The 21,363-nt window shown below is 44.7% G+C and overlaps 1 protein-coding gene across 1 annotated transcript in view; it reads right to left on the minus strand.

Annotated features, from left to right (window-relative positions):
* The window catches only part of RPS6KA5 (ribosomal protein S6 kinase A5), a 66,183-nt gene that overhangs the window by 8,309 nt on the left and 36,511 nt on the right, over positions 1-21,363 (minus strand). Inside the window, exons 5-16 of the mRNA XM_044272112.1 lie at positions 17,697-17,804; positions 15,149-15,232; positions 14,217-14,320; positions 13,369-13,519; positions 10,292-10,453; positions 8,028-8,153; positions 6,633-6,766; positions 4,126-4,219; positions 2,943-3,113; positions 1,633-1,824; positions 753-912; positions 11-174 (exon numbers count right to left, since the gene is read on the minus strand). Of these exons, the coding sequence (XP_044128047.1) occupies positions 11-174; positions 753-912; positions 1,633-1,824; positions 2,943-3,113; positions 4,126-4,219; positions 6,633-6,766; positions 8,028-8,153; positions 10,292-10,453; positions 13,369-13,519; positions 14,217-14,320; positions 15,149-15,232; positions 17,697-17,804 (1,650 nt within the window). The remainder of the gene's footprint in view (positions 1-10; positions 175-752; positions 913-1,632; positions 1,825-2,942; positions 3,114-4,125; positions 4,220-6,632; positions 6,767-8,027; positions 8,154-10,291; positions 10,454-13,368; positions 13,520-14,216; positions 14,321-15,148; positions 15,233-17,696; positions 17,805-21,363) is intronic.

The following is a 21,363-nucleotide window of genomic DNA, read 5'->3' on the forward strand; positions in this document are numbered from 1 at the left end:
GTAATCTTACATGAAATGTGGCTTTCACATGAGTGTGCACCGATGCTCCAGCTGAGCCCAGGACATCTGGAGTCATGAGTGGGTTGGAAGATAACTGGCTGCCATTCTGAAGCCATTCGTTATACCTCAGGGTCGACATCTTGATTCTTTTATTTGGATCTACAGTAAGAAGCCCTGAGGATAAATAAAAAAAAAAGCAAAAAAAATATATCTGAAACACTGCATACTAAAGTGTTCTCCAATCTGGCTGTTGCAAAAATACAATTCCCAGCAGGTGGGCTGTCAGAGCATGCTGAGAGTTATATTTTTGCAACAGCTGGGGAATCACAAATTGGAGAGCCCTGCATATACAACAGGAGAGGATGCAAAGGCACCTGCACCAGGACAACACTGTGTCCCCTGGTGGCAGCACCTACTTTTTATTTAAAGGTACCCATTGTAGGACAGATTTCATGAAGACTGCAGCCATGATGAATGCATTGTTTCTGCCGCATCCATGGCAATGCAATGACATATCAAGCCATACAGACTAACTAGTTAGAATTGCACTTCTGGAGTTCACTATGGGGTCTGGTTTATGGTATTCCAGGACCAGGGAATGACCCAGTGGCTTTTGGAAGATAGCACACGGACACTCCCCTGTTTGTCATGGTGCAGGGGGTCAATACCGAAAGCTGCAGTTTCCTGGTGAATGTATTTACTTGCCTAACATCTGCATCTTTGACTAGGCCACGATGTAGCCAGACCTGTACCTTGTATTAATTCTTTCGCCTCCTCAGAAACGTTTTTCCAGCTTTCTCCTTCAAAAGAGAAGTCGCCTTGCTTAATCTTCTTCATGATTTCCTCAGCGCTGACGCACATCAGAGTCTTCTCATGACACTGGAAAGGCACCTGACCCGACAGCATTGTATACTGAGAAGAATAATAAGTTCTAATTAATTATTGTGATTAACGAAGACAAACTTCAGATTTACTGGGCAATTCCTGCAGAAGGAAGATGCTTTACATAGTATTTACCTGTCCTTCCCTCTGTGATACCACCGACTCCACTGCACAGCTCTTCTGTCCATGTCTCAACCGGATGTGGTCGCATCTGGTCGGGACCTGGGCGTAAGAGCCTACAGCCTGTGCAAGTGCAGCGGAGACATCTTTCTTCTGCAGGTTAATGCAAATGACTGCTTAGGTGAAATGGCTGTAGAACCCCTATAACTATGATGGCTAACCTCCGGCACTCCAGCTGTGGTAAAACTACAACTCCCAAGATGCACACTTGCATGGCTGTTTTCAGAACTCCACAGAAATGAATGGAGCATGCGGGGAGTGGTAGTTTCACCACAGCTAGAGTGCCGGAGGTTAGCCATCACTGCCCTATAAGCTTGCCATTCATAAGGGGTGCACAAACTTTTTTGGGCCAAGATTGTGCTGGCTAAAACAGCCCATAATAAAGTTTGAACAAAAACTAAGTAGTAAAGTTTAATTTTACAATGTTACTCAAGTGCTCCAAGAAAAGGTTGGAGATAGATAGCAACTTGGAGTGCAAGGTTATCACAGGGTGTTCCCATAACGGTGGCTGCAACAACAAAAAAATGTGTGTGTGGGAGGGGGAGAACCATAATTTGAGCTTCAACTTACTAAAATGACCCCCAGACTCCAGAGATCACATGACTCATCGTAGCCACTTGCGTTCAAGAGTTCTGGTGCGGCATAATGCAGAGTAAAGCAGGGAGTTTTAAGGGGCTGGTTATCCGGTGGCTTTAAACGTGCAAACCCAAAATCTATGATTTTTATTTCAGCGTTATCGCTTTCATCCGTGAACAGCAAATTCTGTAGAGAAAAAAATAGGAAAATTAAACAACAGACAAAAAGACATATGACAAGCTATAGCCTGTCACACCATGCTGGGAGTTGTAGTTTTGCAAACAGCAGGAGTTATTTACAGGGGTTGGTAAATCGCTAGGATATGCCATGAAGGTCAAAAAGCGGGTCCCACCTCTGGGACCTGCTCCTATCTAGAGGCTCCCAAATTAAAGGTAGAGCATACTGCGCGCGTGCAGCCACCCCTCCATTCGCCGCTACGGGACTACTGAAAATAGCCCAGCCAGAGCTCCGTTATTTACGGAGCTCTCATAGCGGTGAATGAAGGGTGGCTTTGTATGTGCAGCTGCTTTCTGTTTACTTTGGGGACCCCATTCTGGAGATGGGAGCGGGTCCCGGAGGTGGTACCAGCACCTATCTGACATTGATTGCATATTCTAGCAATATACCATCAATTTCCCAGATGGAAATACCCCTTTAAATTTCATAATGGATAATTGATAAACTGCACCCATCTTTTTTTTTTTTCTTTTCATATAAATAGGTGCAAATTCTCTGCTAAACAACTGCATAATATATCTTGATAGGTGTAGTTGCTCCAGTCAGTTAAAAATAGAAAAAGCCATTCTCACAATCCTCAATTCTCCACTGCTACTGTTCTGACACTGCTCTGGTCCCCACTGATCTCCACTTTCCGGTCCTAGCTGGACACAAAAGAAATGCCTGTTCAGCCAATTACTGGCTGGGCAAGTCACCACTATGGCCATCGATTGGCTGAGCAGGCATCTCCAGGCATTTCCTGCGTGTCGAGCATGTGTATCGACTTATGAAAGGCAGTCTTCCTTTAGCCACCACTAGGGGGAGTAGTGGTATGCATTCAGGTCATTGAAAGCTGTATAAATCTGTATGCAGTGAGCTCCCTCTAGTGGCAGTTGCAGGCAGCCATAATTTTTCTCTATCTAATGTATCTCTATTGAAGTGTGAAGGGAAGCAGGGGACTTGGAGCTCTGAATCAGTAAAAAAGAAAGTCTTAAAGATTTATGGTGAAATTAAGCAGCAGAGAATTTTGCACCTACAGAGATGGAAAATAGTTATTCATCTTTTGCCCAATCACTGTAAAAACGTACCTCCGGCTTCAAGTCCCTGTGTACAACACCCACGTCGTGCATATGGCTGACTGCTGAAACCAGTTTTCGCATGATGTGGCTGGCTTCAGACTCGCTGAAAGATTTCTTCTTCTTGATACGCTCAAATAATTCCCCTCCTTTCAATAATTCCATCACAAGGAATGTGTGAAGCTGAGAAAATGTACAGAAGAGAAATGGTGAGAAAATTCACACAAACCGCTGTAGATTACATCATTATATTGGTCTAGTTAAGGGAAAACTGCACCAAAAGTTTGTGTATTCTGAGAGGTTGACGGTAGGACAGATGAATAGAATTTATTTCTCTCTGTTATCAGCCATTTCAGATGGAGAAGATGACTGTAGGTCATGTAATGATCCTGCTATCAGCTATTTGTAATCAATACTTGACTAACGTAGAAAGATAATCGTTGATGTTTAAAGAGCATCTGTCAGCAGTTTTGTACCTATAAAACCGGCTGACCTGTTGCATGTGCCCTTGGCAGCTGAAGACATCTGTGTTGGTCCCACATTCAAATGTGCCAACATTGCTGAGAAAAATTATGCTTTAATATATGCAAATGAGGCTCTAGGAGCAACTGGGGCGTTGTCATTACACCTAGAGGCTCTGCTCTCTCTGCAACTGCCGCGTCCTCTGCACTTTGATTGACAGGGCCAGGCATTGAAAACATCATCACTACCTACCTGGCCCTGTCAATCAAATTAGAAAGAGCTGCAGAGAGAGCAGAGCCTCTAGGTGTAATGGTAACCCCCTTGTTGCTCCTAGAGGCTAATTTGCATATAACAAAATATCATATTTCTCAGCAATGCGGGCACATATGAACATGGGACCAACACAGATGCCTTCAGCTGCCTACAGCACATTCAACAGGTCAGCCAGTGTCATAGGGACAAAACTGCTGACAGATGCCCTTTAAAATTGCTTAAATCCATGCAAACGTAATACTTCTCACAGCTGAGGGTTTGCTATATCTGTATGACCACCAATGGCCACCACATCCAGGCGGGAAGAGGTCAGGAACAGTTCTAGAGATGACGTGCATCTATCAGACATTTATGACATATCCTGTGGATATACAATAAATGTCTGAAATGGAACAACCCTCGGCACGGTTCTTTCTGCTCCTATTTTAGCACATCAGCACTAGTTAACACAATCACTCACCTGGTCATGGTAAACGTCATGTAACTTCACTATATTGGGGTGACCTTCAGACAACTTCATTGCTGCTATTTCTTTCTGGGTATTACTCTCCATTCTGAATACAGAAAGCAAAAATAAGTTAAAGGAAAATTATACCCAGCATTTCCACAGTACCTGCACAGCAGCCCTTGTTACTAGGGAAATTAGTCTGGATTTTGTGGGAGGATCTGCAGCTTTTACAGTAGCAGCATGGTGGATGAGATTTTACAAAATGTTATCCACAGGATGCGGAAAAAGTGCGGAGGTTGTTCAGCCGATTGTCAGCAGTAATAGATGAATAGCTGTTACTGAAGTATAAGGTGAGTGGATTTCGTGTCTGATCACAATGTAATTATATTACTATTATATCAGTGATGGACAACCTGTCAGTCATGATATACAGGCTGGTTGTCAGCAGTAATAGATGAATAGCTGCTTCTCTAGCATAAAGGTGCGTGGATCTCATGTCTGATCACAATCACTAATTAAATCAGTGATATCAGTAACAAGGTGGCGCTGCTCTACCAAAATAATATTTGTAGCTTTTTTTTTAAATGACACCTATGGCTTTTATTAATGTGTTGTTGTTTTTTTGCTTTATTTTTCAGTTTTATTTGTGGAGGACAGAAAAAAAAGTATTTTTTTCAAACTATAGCTGCTTATTCTTTAAATATACAAATTGACACCAAAATAAATTATTAAAATTAGTTCCCTATATAGTATTGGTTGTTTTTTATATATAATATTTATAATTTCACGAGAACAGGGCAATAATAGGGATGGTTTCTTCATTTTTTTTATTTTGTTGTTTTGTCTTTTTCCCCACACTTATTTTTCAAATGTATTTTTGGCACATATGTACCCTGAGAGGTCATTAAAAGACCTCTGAGCGACACCGACACTTTTTTGCAATTTGCACTTTTTCCACCGATAGGCTAGTTTCAAACTAGCGCTAGAGATCCGGCAGGCTGTTCTGGCAGGGGAACAGCCTGCTGGATCTCCCTGCATTTCAGCATTACCGAAAACTTGAAAGTCTCTGTCCAGCCCCATTAACTATAATGGGGACCGGTGGAGATCCGGCTGCATTCTGGCAAATACACAGCGGTTTTCTTCCAGTCAATTCTCAGCATATTTGCCGGCTTGTGGCCGGATTATCTTTTAGATAATGGGGCTGGACGGAGACTTTCAAGATTCCAGTAATGCCGGAATGCAGAGAGATCCAGCAGCCTTCCGGATATCTAGAGCTAGTGTGAAACTAGCAATTTGGCCATTGTTCACAGGCAGTGCTGATCTGGGTCTGCTAAGACCCTGCAGCTGTACGAAGACAGGTTCAATAGATAGCCACTTCCTCTATTCATTGTCTAGTGTGTATTGAGCACTATGTGCAGATCAAAGAAGACTGCAGAGCAGTAGTAAACCGTTTATGTCTATATTCAGGGACCTTAATGCTCCTCCTAGATTGCGGAAGCAAGAGCTTTAAACCCTAAGGGCTCTAGATGAAAGCCCTGCACCAAGCGCTGTGCATAACGCCGCTTGGTCGTTATGGTGTTAAATAAGGGCTCTTTCACACTTGCGTATTTCTTTTCCGGCATAGAGTTCCGTCGTCGGGGCTCTATGCCGGAAAAATCCTGATCAGGATTATCCCAATGCATTCTGAATGGAGAGAAATCCGTTCAGGATGCATCAGGATGTCTTCAGTTCAGGACCGGAAAGTTTTTTGGCCGGAGAAAATACTGCAGCATGCTGCGCTTTTTGCTCCGGCCAAAAATCCTGAACTCTTGCCGCAAGGCCGGATCTGGAATTAATGCCCATTGAAAGGCATTAATCCGGATCCGGCCTTAAGCTAAACGGCGTTTCGGCGCATTACCGGATCTGACGTTTAGCTTTTTCTGAATGGTTACCATGGCTGCCAGGACGCTAAAGTCCTGTTTGCCATGGTAAAGTGTAGTGGGGAGCGGGGGAGCAGTATACTTACCGTCCGTGCGGCTCCCGGGGCGCTTCAGAGTGACGTCAGGGCGCCCCACGTGCATGGATGACGTGATCGCATGGATCACGTCATCCATGCACATTGGGCACTCTGACGTCATTCTGGAGCGCCCCGGGAACCGCACGGGCGGTAAGTATACTGCTCCCCACTACTACTATGGCAACCAGGACTTTAATAGCATCCTGGCTGCCATAGTAACACTGAACGCATTTTGAAGACTGATCAGTCTTCAAATGCTTTCAGTTCACTTGCGGTGTTACGGATCCGGTGGGCACTTCCGGCAACGGAAGTGCACACCGGATCCTAACAACGCAAGTGTGAAAGAGGCCCAAGAAGAGATTTTTCCATCCTGCCATTTTTACAGAAACACATTATTCTGATGAGCTGGGAATATGCTTGTGTCTAATCCATTACTGTACAGGAGCGCTGAGCAGCCAACCCTTTACTGTGCGTGCAATAATGAGGTCCCTCTGTCACACTTTGCAGCATTTGGGCCACGTACCGCTTGCTGATTATTTTCACAGCGTACTCCTGGTTGGTTTTCTTGTGCAAACATTTTCGACAGATGGAAAAACTGCCCTCGCCCAACGGCTTCTCCTTCAGATCGAGCTCGTAGTGCTGATAAAAAGGAGAGTCCTGCCAGGAAATGAATTTCATGCAGTTCACAAGTTAGCACTTAACATGGGGGAAAAAAACATATTGGAATGTATATTCCAGGAAAGAAAATAAGTTACGAGTCAAGACAGCCTGCAAGGAAGAAACATCGGAGCAAAGTAAAATGTGCTGCTGCCTTGACAGATGGATTGTGTGACGCTACCAGGTTGCCTTTTCCTCTGTCGCCGGATGTTTTTGATCTGTGCGACAGGGTGATGCAGAGGCGGCCGTGCGGGAGCAACATGGGTCTCAGGGAGCGGGTTAAGTAGGACCAGTATGAAGGGCCCGGGTATTTTGGGGGACATTATACGGGTTGGATAACTCTTTTAAAAGTTGGATGACATCTGTTGGTTGCCAAAACTTTACTTTTAGGGTATGTTCACACAATGTTTGTTCTTTTACAGGATGACTCTGATTTCAAGAAACCAGTGCCAGAAATCCACATGTTTACTAGCATTTACTACTTTCTGACACGGTTTTTAATTTTGCATGCATATTTTTGCCTCCCATAGACTGGGAAAATGCGGTGCAGAAAACAGGCCAAGGAGTGATAGGTCACTTCTTTTTTTATGTGGTGCTGTATAAACTGTGGAGCATATTTCCCATTTAAATCAATGAGACATGGTTTGGGTCTACATCAGCACAAAATATGCACATATTATGCGCTGAAATTTGCAGAAAGAACCATCATGTGAACATATCAACTATGCTGCAACCATTGCTGGAATGATTGATTTTTCCATCACATTCACTGCTTGTTTCCAGGGGTTGTGCATAATGTTGCAGCACAGATAATAGGTGGGCGAAGTGACTGCTGCTTTTCCCTATGTGCAAGCACGACCACTTCTGTTGGATTGCAGCGTGGTCGAAACTCCTGAAAACAATCAGTGCAAAATGTGATGGAAAAATAGAGGCAATATGCAAAGGAAGCAATATGGACAATCATAATACATTAGTAAGTGCCTTGTATTAACTTTCTCTACATGATAAATGCCATTTGCTAAAGGGAGACAACCCCTTTAAGGGGCCACAACTACCTATAAGAGTGGGTCCGCGGCTGCTAGGCAGGGGAGGAGTTTTGTTCAGCAATAGGGGCATGTACTATGGCAGACACTGGTGGGGTACGCTCTGTAATACCTCAGCTGCTGCAGCACTACTTTGAAGCAATCTGCGAATGACACTCTTCAGAAAAAGGTTCTGCAGCAGCTAAGGTTGTAAAGAAATGATGTCTCCGCACTTGTACCTTCATCATAGCACTCCTTGCAATATTTGTGACTCCTGGGCGCTCCGTTCCAAGGTGATACTGGACAGCATCTGCGATGGCAGCATTGGGCTTGAATAGGATGGATGGAGCAACAAAGGAATAACCCTGTAAATAAAAAATAAATCACCTCTATTCAATAACTAATATCTAGCTAGGATATTGAGACTGCAATCACCTATATATTAATGATGTGCATGCACAATATGGGGGTTGTGACCATAAAAAAAAGCTGGAGCCCGGGGATGGGGTGGGGGGTGCAGAGTACACTGTGTAATCATCACACGTGTAAACATGGCACGGACGTTAAAAATAAAAAGGATAAAAATACATTGCAGCTGTTCCTGCACTTGTGAAAACATTCAGATGTCTCTCGAGATGCCAAAAAGCTGCAGAAATCCATAGAAATAAAGCAAGTCAGCTTTTGTTTAATAAAGCAAGGGATCGATGGTGTTCTCATGCCAAGCTGCCAGCATCCAAGACAAGTCAGCTCAACCGTATTGTAACCCACGGTGGTCAAGAAGCAGCTGTAACCTCACAATTAGGTCTCTTGCACACCACTGTATGCCCTCCGAGATATACGGTCCGTGAGGGGGCCATATGTACTGGAGCGGCATTGATCGTGCGCACGGGAGCGCACAGCATCATAGATTACAATGATGCCGGGCCGCCTGCGGGGCTATTGTTGTGGACTCATACGTTTGTCACGGTTGTGTCCAAGTGGCCTTATTGAGATGAAGCAGAGCTCAACACACAGCAATATTCATCACTGGTCAGACCCCAAGGGAAAGCAGAGCTCCATGGAAAATATTTACCAGGACCTCATTTAGACTTGTAGTAAAATAGAAAATATTTGAAGAGCTACAGTCACTTCTGATCACCATTTACCATTCATGCACAGAGTGAATCTACATACAAGGTTGACTGACTTTGGAAATACATTACAAATACACTATGTATCCTGTAATGTCCTGATTATACTCAAGAGCTGCACTCACTATTCTGCTGGTGGAGTCACTGTGTACGTACATTACTAAGGCTAGTTTCACACTAGCGTTCGGCTGTCCGCTCGTGAGCTCCGTTTTAAGGGGCTCACGAGCGGACCCGAACGCTTCCGTCCAGCCCTGATGCAGTCTGAATGGATGCGGATCCGCTCAGACTGCATCAGTCTGGCGGCGTTCAGCCTCCGCTCCGCTTAGCAGGCGGACACCTGAACGCTGCTTGCAGCGTTCGGGTGTCCGCCTGGCCGTGCGGAGGCGTGCGGATCCGTCCAGACTTACAATGTAAGTCAATGGGGACGGATCAGTTTGAAGATGCCACAATATGGCTCAATCTTCAAGCGGATCCGTCCCCCATTGACTTTCAATGTAAAAGTCTGGACGGATCCGCTCAGGCTAATTTCACACTTCGCTTTTTTTTGCAAATATAATGCAGACGGATCCGTTCTGAACGGAGCCTCCGTCTGCATTATTATGATCGGATCCGTTCAGAACGGATCCGATCGAACGCTAGTGTGAAAGTAGCCTTATCCTGTACTAATCCTGAGTTACTTCCTGTATTGTACTCCAGAGCTGCCCTCACTATTCTGCTGGTGCAGTCACTGTGTACATACATTACTTATCCTGTACTGATCCTGAGTTACATAGTTATATATGCAACCTGCAACATTACATTCAATCTTACTAGTCCAGCACTGGGAATGAAGAGGCTCTGGCTCCACAGGTATCCTTCAGACACTGTGCCACTCTCAGCCAGGCACCATGCCTAGTACTGGAATACAGCCCCACTCAAATCAATGACGAGTTATTCCTCGGTGCAAGCAGAGCGCTGCTGCAGATCACCTCTTGTATTTTACAACACAGGAGCTTAGCAGGACAAGCTCCGAGCTCTGCAAATATCATATTAGGAAGCAATCAGTACAGACGGCAGCTTTAGACTGTAAGCTCCTATTATAATAATCCAGTGAACGCTCTTCTTTTGTCATTATTATAATGACTTATCCTTGTAGAGAGGTATTTGCTGTATACAAATCAATACTATTGAATCTTAGGTGCACTGCCAGATACTAAGCCCTCCAACCGGTGTAAGACGTCTTGTTCTGCAGCTCGTTACAAGGAAAGTCTTATCTGTGACTCAGCAAAGCACATTGAGCAATGAGAGGATTAACTTAGAGGGTCAAGATACCCCCCTTGTAGATCTGGCAGCCACGCAGAGGCCCCAGTGCGCAGAGCTCAGACCTCAGGTACCTGAAATATCCGGTCAGCGTTCATGGGGAGAGCGGCTGGAGAGTAAGTGGGATCCATTTCTGTAAATTCTTCCGCAAAATTGCCCACGTCCAGCTCGTCCTTGATGACCGGTTTAAAAGGAGCAGAGACTTTCTTTGCTTCTAAATCTTCCCAATTCAGGGTCTGAAAAGTTACGCATAAGAATAATTGAAGTTAATTTACCCAGAAAAGTCTAATTACACAGAAGCTGAGGGCAGTAAAGGGCTGGCGAAACCTGAAAGGTAAAACTGAAATTCATTAAGACTGCCCCAGGGGTCCATCTCTTCGTAAAACTCCATTAACTTGTTTAAATCAGTAGTGCATGTGAATATATGATCCTTCTAGCAGCCTGTAATTCATTTTCCCTGCCCTGCAGCGTCTCTGTAAATGCTCATAGCTACCTCAGTCACCCCAAAATATATGTTTGCAGTAACGGGGCACATAATAGGCAGGGAGGAGGGGGATGCAGCTGCAGCTTCTCTCTTTTTCAAGGCCTGCATGCTGTGAGAGGGGAAGTAGAGCAGAAGTGGGGGTGATGTCGGATTGGTTCACAGTGCCGAGCACAGAAATACAGGATCTGAGCAGCAGGAAACTGCACCAAAGTAAAGCCGGGCATACAGGATAGACAGCCATCAACTAAAATGTAAGCTCTCTCCTAAAACCATGCATTTGTTCTAAACATGATACTGGTCCCCTTTGTTCCTCTCTGAAAACCTCAGTCCCCCTCTACACTCCTCTGGCAGCTTATCATCTAAAGGATCAGGCGTGCTGAATTCCAACAGCCTGTTCCTTTTCTGGGTCCTCGTACACATTAGAAGGTCAGCCAGTCTAGCTGAAATTGGTGAGTTTTGCCAACATTAATCTATTGTGTGTGATGATCTTAAAAGGGGTATTCCAGGATTTAACAGTTGATGGCTTATCCTTAGAATGCATGGGGTCATTTATCAAACTGGTGTAAATTAGAACTGGTTTAGTTGCCCATAACAACCAATGAGATTCCACCTTTCATTTTTGACTGCTTCTTTGGAAAATGAAAGGTGGAATCTGATCGGTTGCTATGGGCAACTAAGCCAGTTCTACATTACACCAGTTTTATAAATGACCCCACAACAGTGCTTACGGAAAGTCTTCAGACCCCTTCACATTTTGTTATGTTGTTCATTGTGCTAAAAGTTTGAAAAAAAAACCGTTCACATTTCCCCCCCATCGTTCTTCACTCAGTACCCCACAATGAGAAATCAAAATCAGCATGTTCAAAATCTTTGCAAATTTTTTGAAAAGGAAAACCTAAAATCTTGTATTGACATAAGTATTCAGACCCTTTACTCAGGACTCAGTTGAAGCCCCTTTGGCAGTGATTACAGCCACCAGTCTTCTTGGGGATGATGGACAAGGTTTCCACACTTGGATTTGGGGATTTTCTGCCATTCTTCTCTGCAGATCCTCTCATGCTCTGTCAGGTTGGATGGGGCCTGTCCGTGGACAGCCATTTTCAGGTTCCTCCAGAGATTGGGTTCAAGTCAGGGCTCTGGCTGGGCCACTCAAGGACATTCACAGAGTTGTCCCTGCTCCTGTGTTGTCTTGGCTGTGTGCTTAGGGTCATTGTCTTCTTTGAAGGTGAACCTTCAGTCCAGTCTGATGTCCAGAGCTCTACATCAGTCTTTCATTAGGAATCTCTCTGTACTTTGCTCCATTCCGCTTTCTCTTAACCGTGACCAGTCTCCCTGTCCTAGCCGCTGAAAAACACCCCACAGCACGATGCTGCCACCAACATGCCTCATTATAGGGATGGCATTGGACTGGTGATGAGCATGGTTTCCTTCAAACATGACACTTAGAACGGAGGCTAAAAAGTTTATCAGACCAGAGAGTCTTGTTTCTCACATTCTGAGAGTCTTTTAGGTGCTTTTTTTTGCTTTCCTGTGTCTTTTATTGAGGAGAACCTTCTTTCTGACCACTCTGCCATAAAGCCCAGAATGGTGGAGGCTGCAGAGGTGGTCGACCTTCTGAAAGTTTCTCCCATCTGCACACAGGATCTTTGGTGCTCAGCCAGAGTGACCATTGGGTTCTTGGTCACCTCTCTTACCAAGACCCTTTTCTCCCAATTACCTTGGTGGGGCAGCTATCTCTAGGAAGAGTCCTGGTGGATCCAAGCTTCTTCCATTTAAGTAATTAATAATTACTCTTAGGGCAACAGAAATGTTTTTGTCCCTTTCTCCACATTTGTGCCTGCACATAATCCCGTCTCTGAGCTCTACAGGCAATTCTTACTCCTCCTTCCTCTTCCAAGCTTGGTTTTTGCTCCGCATTCATTGTCAGCTGTGAGACCTTGTCTGCTGCGTCTTCCAATCAACTGATTCAACCAGAGGTGACTCCAAACAAGGTGTAGAAACATATTAAAGATAAATCAAGAGAAACGGGAGCCCCCGGAGCGAAGTTTTAAGTGTCTGAATACGTATGTATAAGTTCTGTTTTCACTTTCTCATTATGGGGGATTGAATGCAGATTGAGGTGGAAAACTTGATTTGTTTTTTTTTAGTTCAGCACAAGGAGCAACATAACAAAATAAAATAAAAAGTTAAAGGCACTGTAGGCCTTCACTATGTGATCGTCTGGGGTCTGACACCCAGCACCCCTCGTTGGTCAGGTGTTCTGCACTAGCTCTGGCATTAGAGATCCACAGCTCTATCCACTGTGTAGTGGACAGAGCTGGTTACTGCAGCACTGCTCCCCTTCACATGCTGAAGTAACCAGCTCTGTGTACTACACACTGGACTGAGCTGTGTAGTTCTGGTACTGACTTCCAGCGCCAGGAATACTGCAGAATAGCTGATCGGTGAGGGTGCAGGGTGTCAGCTCCCCCCCCCCCCCCCACTGATCAGATAATAATGGCCTATACTGAGGAAAGGCCACTTTGCAAGCATTTTGACCGAAAATATACATTTTGTATATTTTACAAAATATATTTTATAAAATATGCAAGTGAGCAATACTTTCTGATGGTGCAACATCCAGAACCGTACACAGTATAGGCACGTTATATGATCAGCATTACTTACCTGGAAAAAAGGATGTTTCTTTATTTCATCGGAGCCAGCTGGACCGCAGCCAAGGCGCTTTTTAGGATCTTTCATCAATAGACTTCTAATAAGATCTTTCACCAGCTCGCTCATTTCTTGAGGATAGGGCGGGTCGCTTTTTAATATTCTCCTGCATAAAAGCAAACAACATCCGTATTCGTGCCTCCGGGAACCAAATATTAATACTAATATGACTGTTCTATCAGTGGCATGCTAGGTCTTTTTTATTATTGTTTCTATATTAAACTTTTTTGTAATTCTTATAGGAGAAAGAGCAGCACAATTTCAAGAAGTAGTGGAAGAAGCAGCAGGGTACCCGGCAGCACAGAGAAAATCAGAGGAGAGAACTAATTTTCTTTGAGGTCACAGGCTAAGCTTTATACAGTGGAAGAAACAGGGTTCCCCAGCAGCACAGAGCATTTCAGGATAAATGTGTACTGATCCAGTGGGAGGTCACAGGCTGACATTTACATAGTGGAAAAAGCAGGGTTCCCCAGCAGCATAGATCATTTCAGGACAGAGGTGTGCTGATCCTGTGGGAGGTCATGGGCTGACATTTACATAGTGGAAAAAGCAGCACAGAGTATTTCAGGAGAAGTGTTTGCTCCTCCTGTGAGAGGTCACAGGCTGAGTTTTACACAGTAGAAGGAGCAGGGTCCCCAGCAGCACAGAGTATTTCAGAAGGGGCATGATGTTAGGACAGGGCTATGCGTGACAGGGGCAGTATCCTATGGAATGGGCAATGAAAATCATACAAGAGGCTGAATCTGACTTTACTTTTAGGATATTTGCTGAAGTCACATCTGTCATAGTACAACAGGACGTACTTAGAAATTTCAGCTTGTGAATTTTTCTCTCCATCTACAGTGAAAGGCGACGCTCCTGTTAGCAGTTCATACATCAAGACCCCCAAACTCCACCAGTCGACAGCCTGAAACAGCACAATGAAATATGTTTAGCTTTAAAGGGGTTGTCTCATCATGGACAATGGGGGCATATTGCTAGGATATGCCCCCATTGTCTTATAGGTGCGGGTCCCACCCCTGGGACCTGCACCTATATCGAGAACAGAGCCCCGCAAAGTGGTGGCTGGAGGACTCTGGTCCGGCCACCACCAAGCCGGCTTCCCATAGAAGTGAATGGGAGCGTACCGTGCATGCGCGGCCCCCGCTTCATTTCATTTCTATGGGGACGACGGAAATAGCTGAGCCAGCACTCGGCTATTTTCGCCGGCTCCATAGAAAATGAAAGGAGGATGGCTGCACATGCGCCCTCCTTCACTTGCGGGGCTCCGTTGTCGATATAGGTGCGGGTCCCTGTGGTGGGACCAGCACCTATAAGACAATGGGGGCATATCCTAGCGATGTGCCCCCATTGTCCATGATGAGACAACCCCTTTAAAGAATGGTCAACTTGATATCAGTGACATCACTGAGAATGCAGCCTATCCCTTCACTAAAGATCAGCAGTGACATCACTGAGAATGCAGTCTATCCATTCACTAGAAATCAGCGGTGACATCACTGAGAATGCAGGCTATCCATTCACTAGAAATCAGCGGTGACATCACTGAGAATGCAGGCTATCCATTCACTGGAGATCAGCGGTGACATCACTGAGAATGCAGCCTATCCATTCACTAGAGATCAGCGGTGACATCACTGAGAATGCAGGCTATGCATTCACTAGAGATCAGCGGTGACTTCTCTGAGAATGTTTCAAGTGGCATCAATATACAAAAATATATTCATCTCAATACCTTGTCGTGTCCAGAATCTCCACCTTTGACGATCTCGGGCGCCATATATTCTATGGTCCCACAAAAGGAATAGGTTCTTTCATTCTAAAAGTAAAGAAATGGTTAATTTGATCTCAAATAAAAGAGATACAGACACAGAAGATATTTATCTGATTGCACCCACATGGATTGGAATACATTTGCAAAAAGTGAACCCTTTGGAATGATCCGAATTTTTGCAGGGATTATTAATAATATAATGGTCTAATTAATATCTACGGTTAAGTCACAATTATAGACAAATGCAATCTAACAAAACTAAACACACACGCATGTGAGAAAAACTAAGTGAACACTTGAATTAAAAGGGGTATGTCTGGGTTCAGAACTGAACCCAGACATACCCCTATTTTCACCCAGGCAGGCCCTCTGATATGAGCATTGGAGCATTTCATGCTCCGATGCTCTCCCTTGCCCTGTGCTGTATCGCGCAGGGCAAGGGCTTTTTTGTTTACATTTCTCACTGCTAAGGGGAGGCTTCCGCCCATTAGTGCCGGTGACGTCACCGGCCTCACTGCTAGGAGGAAGACTCCTTCTAGCTTACCCATGGAGAGCCCAGTACGTCACCGGATCCCCAGAACAAAGCCCTTGCCCTGCACGATTCAGCGCAGGGCAAGGAAGAGCCTTTCATGCTCCGATGCTCATGTCAGAGGGGCTCCGTGGGTGAAGACAACCCCTTAAATAACTCGCAGATCCCCTTCACAGCAATTACCTTCACCAAACATTTTCTGTTGCTGCAAACAAGATCTGTTAAACGTTGAGGAGGAATTGTGTCCTGTCCACCCCTGTGCTTCAGTTCCCCAGTATTTCTGGGGTGAAATATTGCACGGGGTGACGTCATCACGTCACCGCACGAGATTTTGCACAGTGTCTTCAATCAAGATGGCTGCAATGGCCTCTCCGCAATCAAATGGATAAGGTGAGTATGTTTTTTTTAAACTGGATTAGCACCTGAAAGTCCTTCATTTTAATATCAGATGCCACGATCAGCGATGAATGCAGCATCTAAGGGGTTCAATGATGGGGGTAGGGGGGCCAGCGCAATCGCCGTTCCCCGTCATTGCACCCACTACATACATAGGAATGCACAGCCAAATCAAATTCTTCATAATTTCCCTCATCTCTAATTAAAACAACATAGGACCAACACAGATGCCTTCAGCTGCCAAGCGCACATGTAACAGGTCAGCCAGTGTCATAGGTACAAAACTGCTGACAGATACCCTTTAAGGTAATTACAAAGGATTCACTTACTTATTCTTGCAACTGTAGACTACCTGCAGTGAACTATATGCCTCTCAGTATCAGAACATGCAAGGCTGGCACAGGTTCATTCCATACAACAAGCACAATGCCGCGCTTTTGTCCACCATATTCCATCGCCATAATACTGGATCATAAGATAATAATATCTATTATACCTGAGAACATTTGCAATATTGACTCGACATTGAACGCTGATGAGTCTTGCATAGGATTTATTTCTGCTGACTTTTAAAGGTTACCACCCACTGGTACAAACCCAATTATGATTCAGAGGATTAAATGAGCTGAATAGAATCCTCGTGTCCTGACAGAGATATGGAAATATAGCATCCATATAGAGTATCCATCCTTCCAAAACAATAATCCCAATGCCTGTCCTCTGGGCACCTTATATGTAGTACAGACAGAAATTTTGTTTCTAAGGCTACTTTCGCACTCGCGTTTGGTGTGGATCAGTCATTGACCTGCACAGACGGATCCGCACCAATAATACAACCGCATGCATACGTTCAGAACGGATTTGTTTGTATTATCTTTAACATTGCCAAAACGGATCTGTCTTGAACACCACTGAAAGTCAACGGAGGACGGATCCGTTTTCTATTGTGCCATATTGTGCCAGTGAAAACGGATCAGTTCCATTGACCTACATTGTGTGTCAGGACGGATCCGTTTGCCTCCACATCATCCAGAGCGGAATGGAGGCAAACTGATGCATTCTGCACGGATCCCTATACATTCAGAATGTATTAGGGCAAAACTGATCCGTTTTGGACAGACTGTGTGAGCCCTGAACGGATCTCACAAACGGAAACCAAAACGCCAGTGTGAAAGTGGCCTAACCCGCATAATTTCAATCTTTTCCCATGTCCTTGCATGCTTTCAGAGCGGGCATGCCCTTCCTGAGGCGATGCCTGTCCTTACTTTGGTGAGCTTCCTGCTTCCCACATATCCCACAATGCTCTGCACAGCCCTCTGGGCCAATCAGAAGTCTCCCCACTTCTGCTCCCTCTCCCCTCTCACAGCAACACATAGAAAAGAAGACAAGCTGCAGCTGCATCCCCCTCCTCCCCATCTTATATTTGCTTGATGGATTTTTTTTTTTTGGGGGGGGGGGGGGGGGGTGAAGGTTTATAAAAACAGATAGAGGTGAGGAAAGGGGAATTAATGAATGAATGAATTAACTCATTTATTTTGTTCCGGCTGATAAAACCCTAACAGGACCTCACGACGAGTCACTTACCTCATCCGACAGAAACTCCTTACTCAGACCAAAGTCTGTTAGGACAACGTGGCCGCTGGAGTCCAGGAGAATGTTTTCGAGTTTGATATCCCGATAAATTATTCCCAGCTGCAAGAGAAGGAAAAAGTAAAGGAGTTCCTCATTCCCTGTGAAATGACTGTTTATAGTAGAGGACTGTGCAGGAGATGAATGGGAGAAGCTGCGGATCAGTCAGGCATCCAGCACATAAACAGCAATAAATCTTCCACCAAAAAAAAAAACTGAAACGTCTTCAATTTATGAGGCTGAAGAAACTGAGTTAGGCCTCATGCACACGGCCGTTGTGTGGCCATTCCGCGCATTGGGAACCGCAATTGCGGTTCCCAATGCACAGGCAACATCCGTGCAGCAGGCCGGACCCATTCAACTTGAATGGGTCCGTGGTCTGTCCGCACCGCAAAAAAAATGACATGTCCTATTTATTTGCGGTGCGGAACAACGGAAAGAAACACCACAGAAGCACTCCGTGGTGCTTCCGGTGTTCCGTGACTCCGTTCCGCATCTCCGTAATTGCGGACCCATTCAAGTGAATGGGTCCACATCCGTGATGCGTGGTGCACACCGCCGGCGGCCGTGGATTGCCGACCCGCCATTTGCAGGCCACAATACGGCCACGGCTGACCAACGGCCGTGTGCATGAGGCCTAAGGCTACTTTCACACTAGGGTTTTTGCTGGATCCGGCAGGGTTCAGCAAAAACGCTTCCGTTACTGATAATACAACCGTCTGCATCCGTTATGAACGGATCCGGTTGTATTATCTTTAACATTGCCAAGACGGATCCGTGATGAACTCCACTGAAAGTCAATGGGGGACGAATCCGTTTTCTATTGTGTCAGAGAAAACGGATCCTAAACGGTACTAATATAATTTTGAGATTAGAAAAGCGAGTATACGCTAAACTAAAATGTTCAAATAAGTTTTTATCTTTATGGCAGGGGTGGGTTGAGTCAGCGCAACTAGCATCCCAGGCATTAGTTCAAGAATGTATAAGGGGACAAATGTCTTCCTTACACTCCCTCTCCAGGGGAAACCTATAGTTACTGTATAATGTTCAAAAGGCTGGCCTATTGTAGATAGACGGAACTGTCTTGGCGTCCAATTGTATAACTGCTCATACACTTACTGGTACGGATGTCTCTCTGCTCAAGTTGGGCTAGGGTGGGGGGGAAGGATGTTACTGTGTTATTTTATACAAGGTACAACGTTCAACTACCTAAATGCTGCAATATTCATATAGATCTTGATTTACCATAAATTGTCATGGGTGTCTGCGTACACCAATGTTTTTGTAAGTTGATATACTTATGACCAACTATACAAAAAACAACGGACTCCTTGATGATATTCATGTGATCATGTTTATTTCAATAAAAAAAATTAACTGATTTAAAAAAAGACAATGAATGCCGGAAAATATTAACGCTAGTGTGAAAGTAGCCTTTGGAATGCTGAATTTCAGTTTTGAAAAGAAGGCACACGCTACATTGGGCATTGTGGCCTGTCCTGATGGTTTGCTACAATGTATCAGTCTGGAGTCCAGAAAGTTTGCCTTGTCTAGATTGGATGCAATTGTGGCAAACTGTCAGCTGTGGGAAGTATTACACCTGTGCTTATCTATAACCTCAGACACGACCACGTGGATCTGCAAAATATGGATGTGGTCTGAGTTGCATCCGCACTTTGAGAACCCACTGAAGTCCGTCTTCTATGGACATATTCTAACTTTTTGCAGAATGGACATACGGATGCGGAAAGCACACTGATCATCCATGTGCTTTCTGCATCCATATGTCAGTCTGTCTTTTTTGTGGAACAATCTTAGGATGTAAACAAAAATGCTCCTATTCACTGGAAGCAAGCAGGATCTCAACAACAGCAAGGAACTGAAACACAATGGGGCGATTTACTATACCTCCTATGCTAGAAACTGGCGTAAAAAAAAAAAAGTTGCAAACCATGGGTTTGCAAAGTTTTAATTAAAACTGCAACTAAATTTAGTCGCCATTGGTGTTTCTATGTGCCCTCGTCACTTTCTGAAAAGGTTTGGGCGTGGGCAAGGCCATTGACACACTTATTGTCATGTAAATGACGGAACAAAGAGCGTCAGAGGGCGCCCAGACTGCTGGAGGATGCCCTTAATTTATGACGAGGTGTGTGCCTCATCCCAAGTACATCCGCTGGAGGCGCAGGGGGTACCAAGACCAGCGTAGCAAATGGCAGTTGTAGATGTATCACTCTGTGATTTACATGAAATTGGAAACCCTCTTTAATGCCTGCCTTCCTGCTTGTAGGACGCTGGTTTGCACCTTGCAGCTGGCAATACCAAACCGAGTTCTGTCTTCATCATCCCTGCGGAGTCTTCGCTCTAGTTTTTGCATTCGTTAGGCTACATCAGACAAGGAGACAAACTATACTAAGAAGAAGAGGGGGCAAGGACTTCCAAAAACCACCAGCCATTACCGCGCTGCTCCTTGCATCCATATACGCTCGTGACATGTGACTCCCTGACCTGACTACATCAATGCAAATATCAATTTCGCCTTCTGCAGGCGGTCACAATCAGTCTTTTGTGTGTAACTGTGTCAAAGACTGCGGGAGTAAAGATACGGAGAGTCCAGCTACGCCCTGGTCTGACAGGCTGCAAAATTTTAGGAATGCGTCTGCCTCTCACTTGAAGGGGTTATGCCATAATTGATGCAAGAACGGAAAATCAGACTTCATATAGAACATGACAATCTCCTAATAAAGCTGGAACCAGCCCTGTGCCTCACATGGGTCCAGAGATCTCTACATTCAGCTTTCCAATTGTTTTGCTAGATTCTCTTCAACCTGGCAGCTCGGGAGGCGAGTCCTTTCTGCTGCAGATCTCTCCCTGTAACTGCCACAGCTTCTAACAGAACAAATGGCTGGTGACAGTTGAAGATTTAAACTGAGCGTGTGCGACCACCTCAGTGAGAGGCAAAAATAAATAAAAATAAGTAAAAGAACAAACAGCAGGTGGCGCTATAGAGATACATTTTATTGACTACTGTAGCTCACTGGCTATACACAAAATTTTTAAATTACATGCAATTACAAAAGTCTTCAGATCCAGGAGCTGGTTTGAAAAATGTAGACTATGTTTCGTGACACAACTTCTTTAAGTAAAAAAAATAAAAATAAAAATTACCATTTGCATTCTTTCTTAAAGGGGTTGTCAAAGATTTTTATATTGATGACCTATCCTCAGGATAGGGGCCTCCTCACAGTATACCAAGCACAGCGCTGTACACTGTTTAGTGTCCTTTGCTCGGTATTGCAGCCCAGGCCCATTCACTTGAATAGGACTGGTGTGCGCCTTGTCCACGTGATCACTGGCCTAGGAGGAGGCTGCGGCGCACACTCCGGCCTCTTCAAACAGCTGATCGACAGGGGTACCGGGAGTCGGACCCCCCGCCTATCTGCTATTGAAGACCCACCCTGAGGATAGGAAATCAATATTAAACTCACAAAAAAAAAACATTTAAAAAGGTGAGCAAAATACAAAATCCTGCTCAGAAAAAAAATAAAAAATAATAATGTTAATGGATTCATCACCATTTTTAAGATCTCTGCTTGCCATAAATGAACAGAAACATACTTCTTTA

This window comes from Bufo gargarizans, chromosome 11 (assembly GCF_014858855.1).
Source record: "Bufo gargarizans isolate SCDJY-AF-19 chromosome 11, ASM1485885v1, whole genome shotgun sequence".
Classification (NCBI taxonomy): Eukaryota; Metazoa; Chordata; class Amphibia; order Anura; family Bufonidae; genus Bufo; species Bufo gargarizans.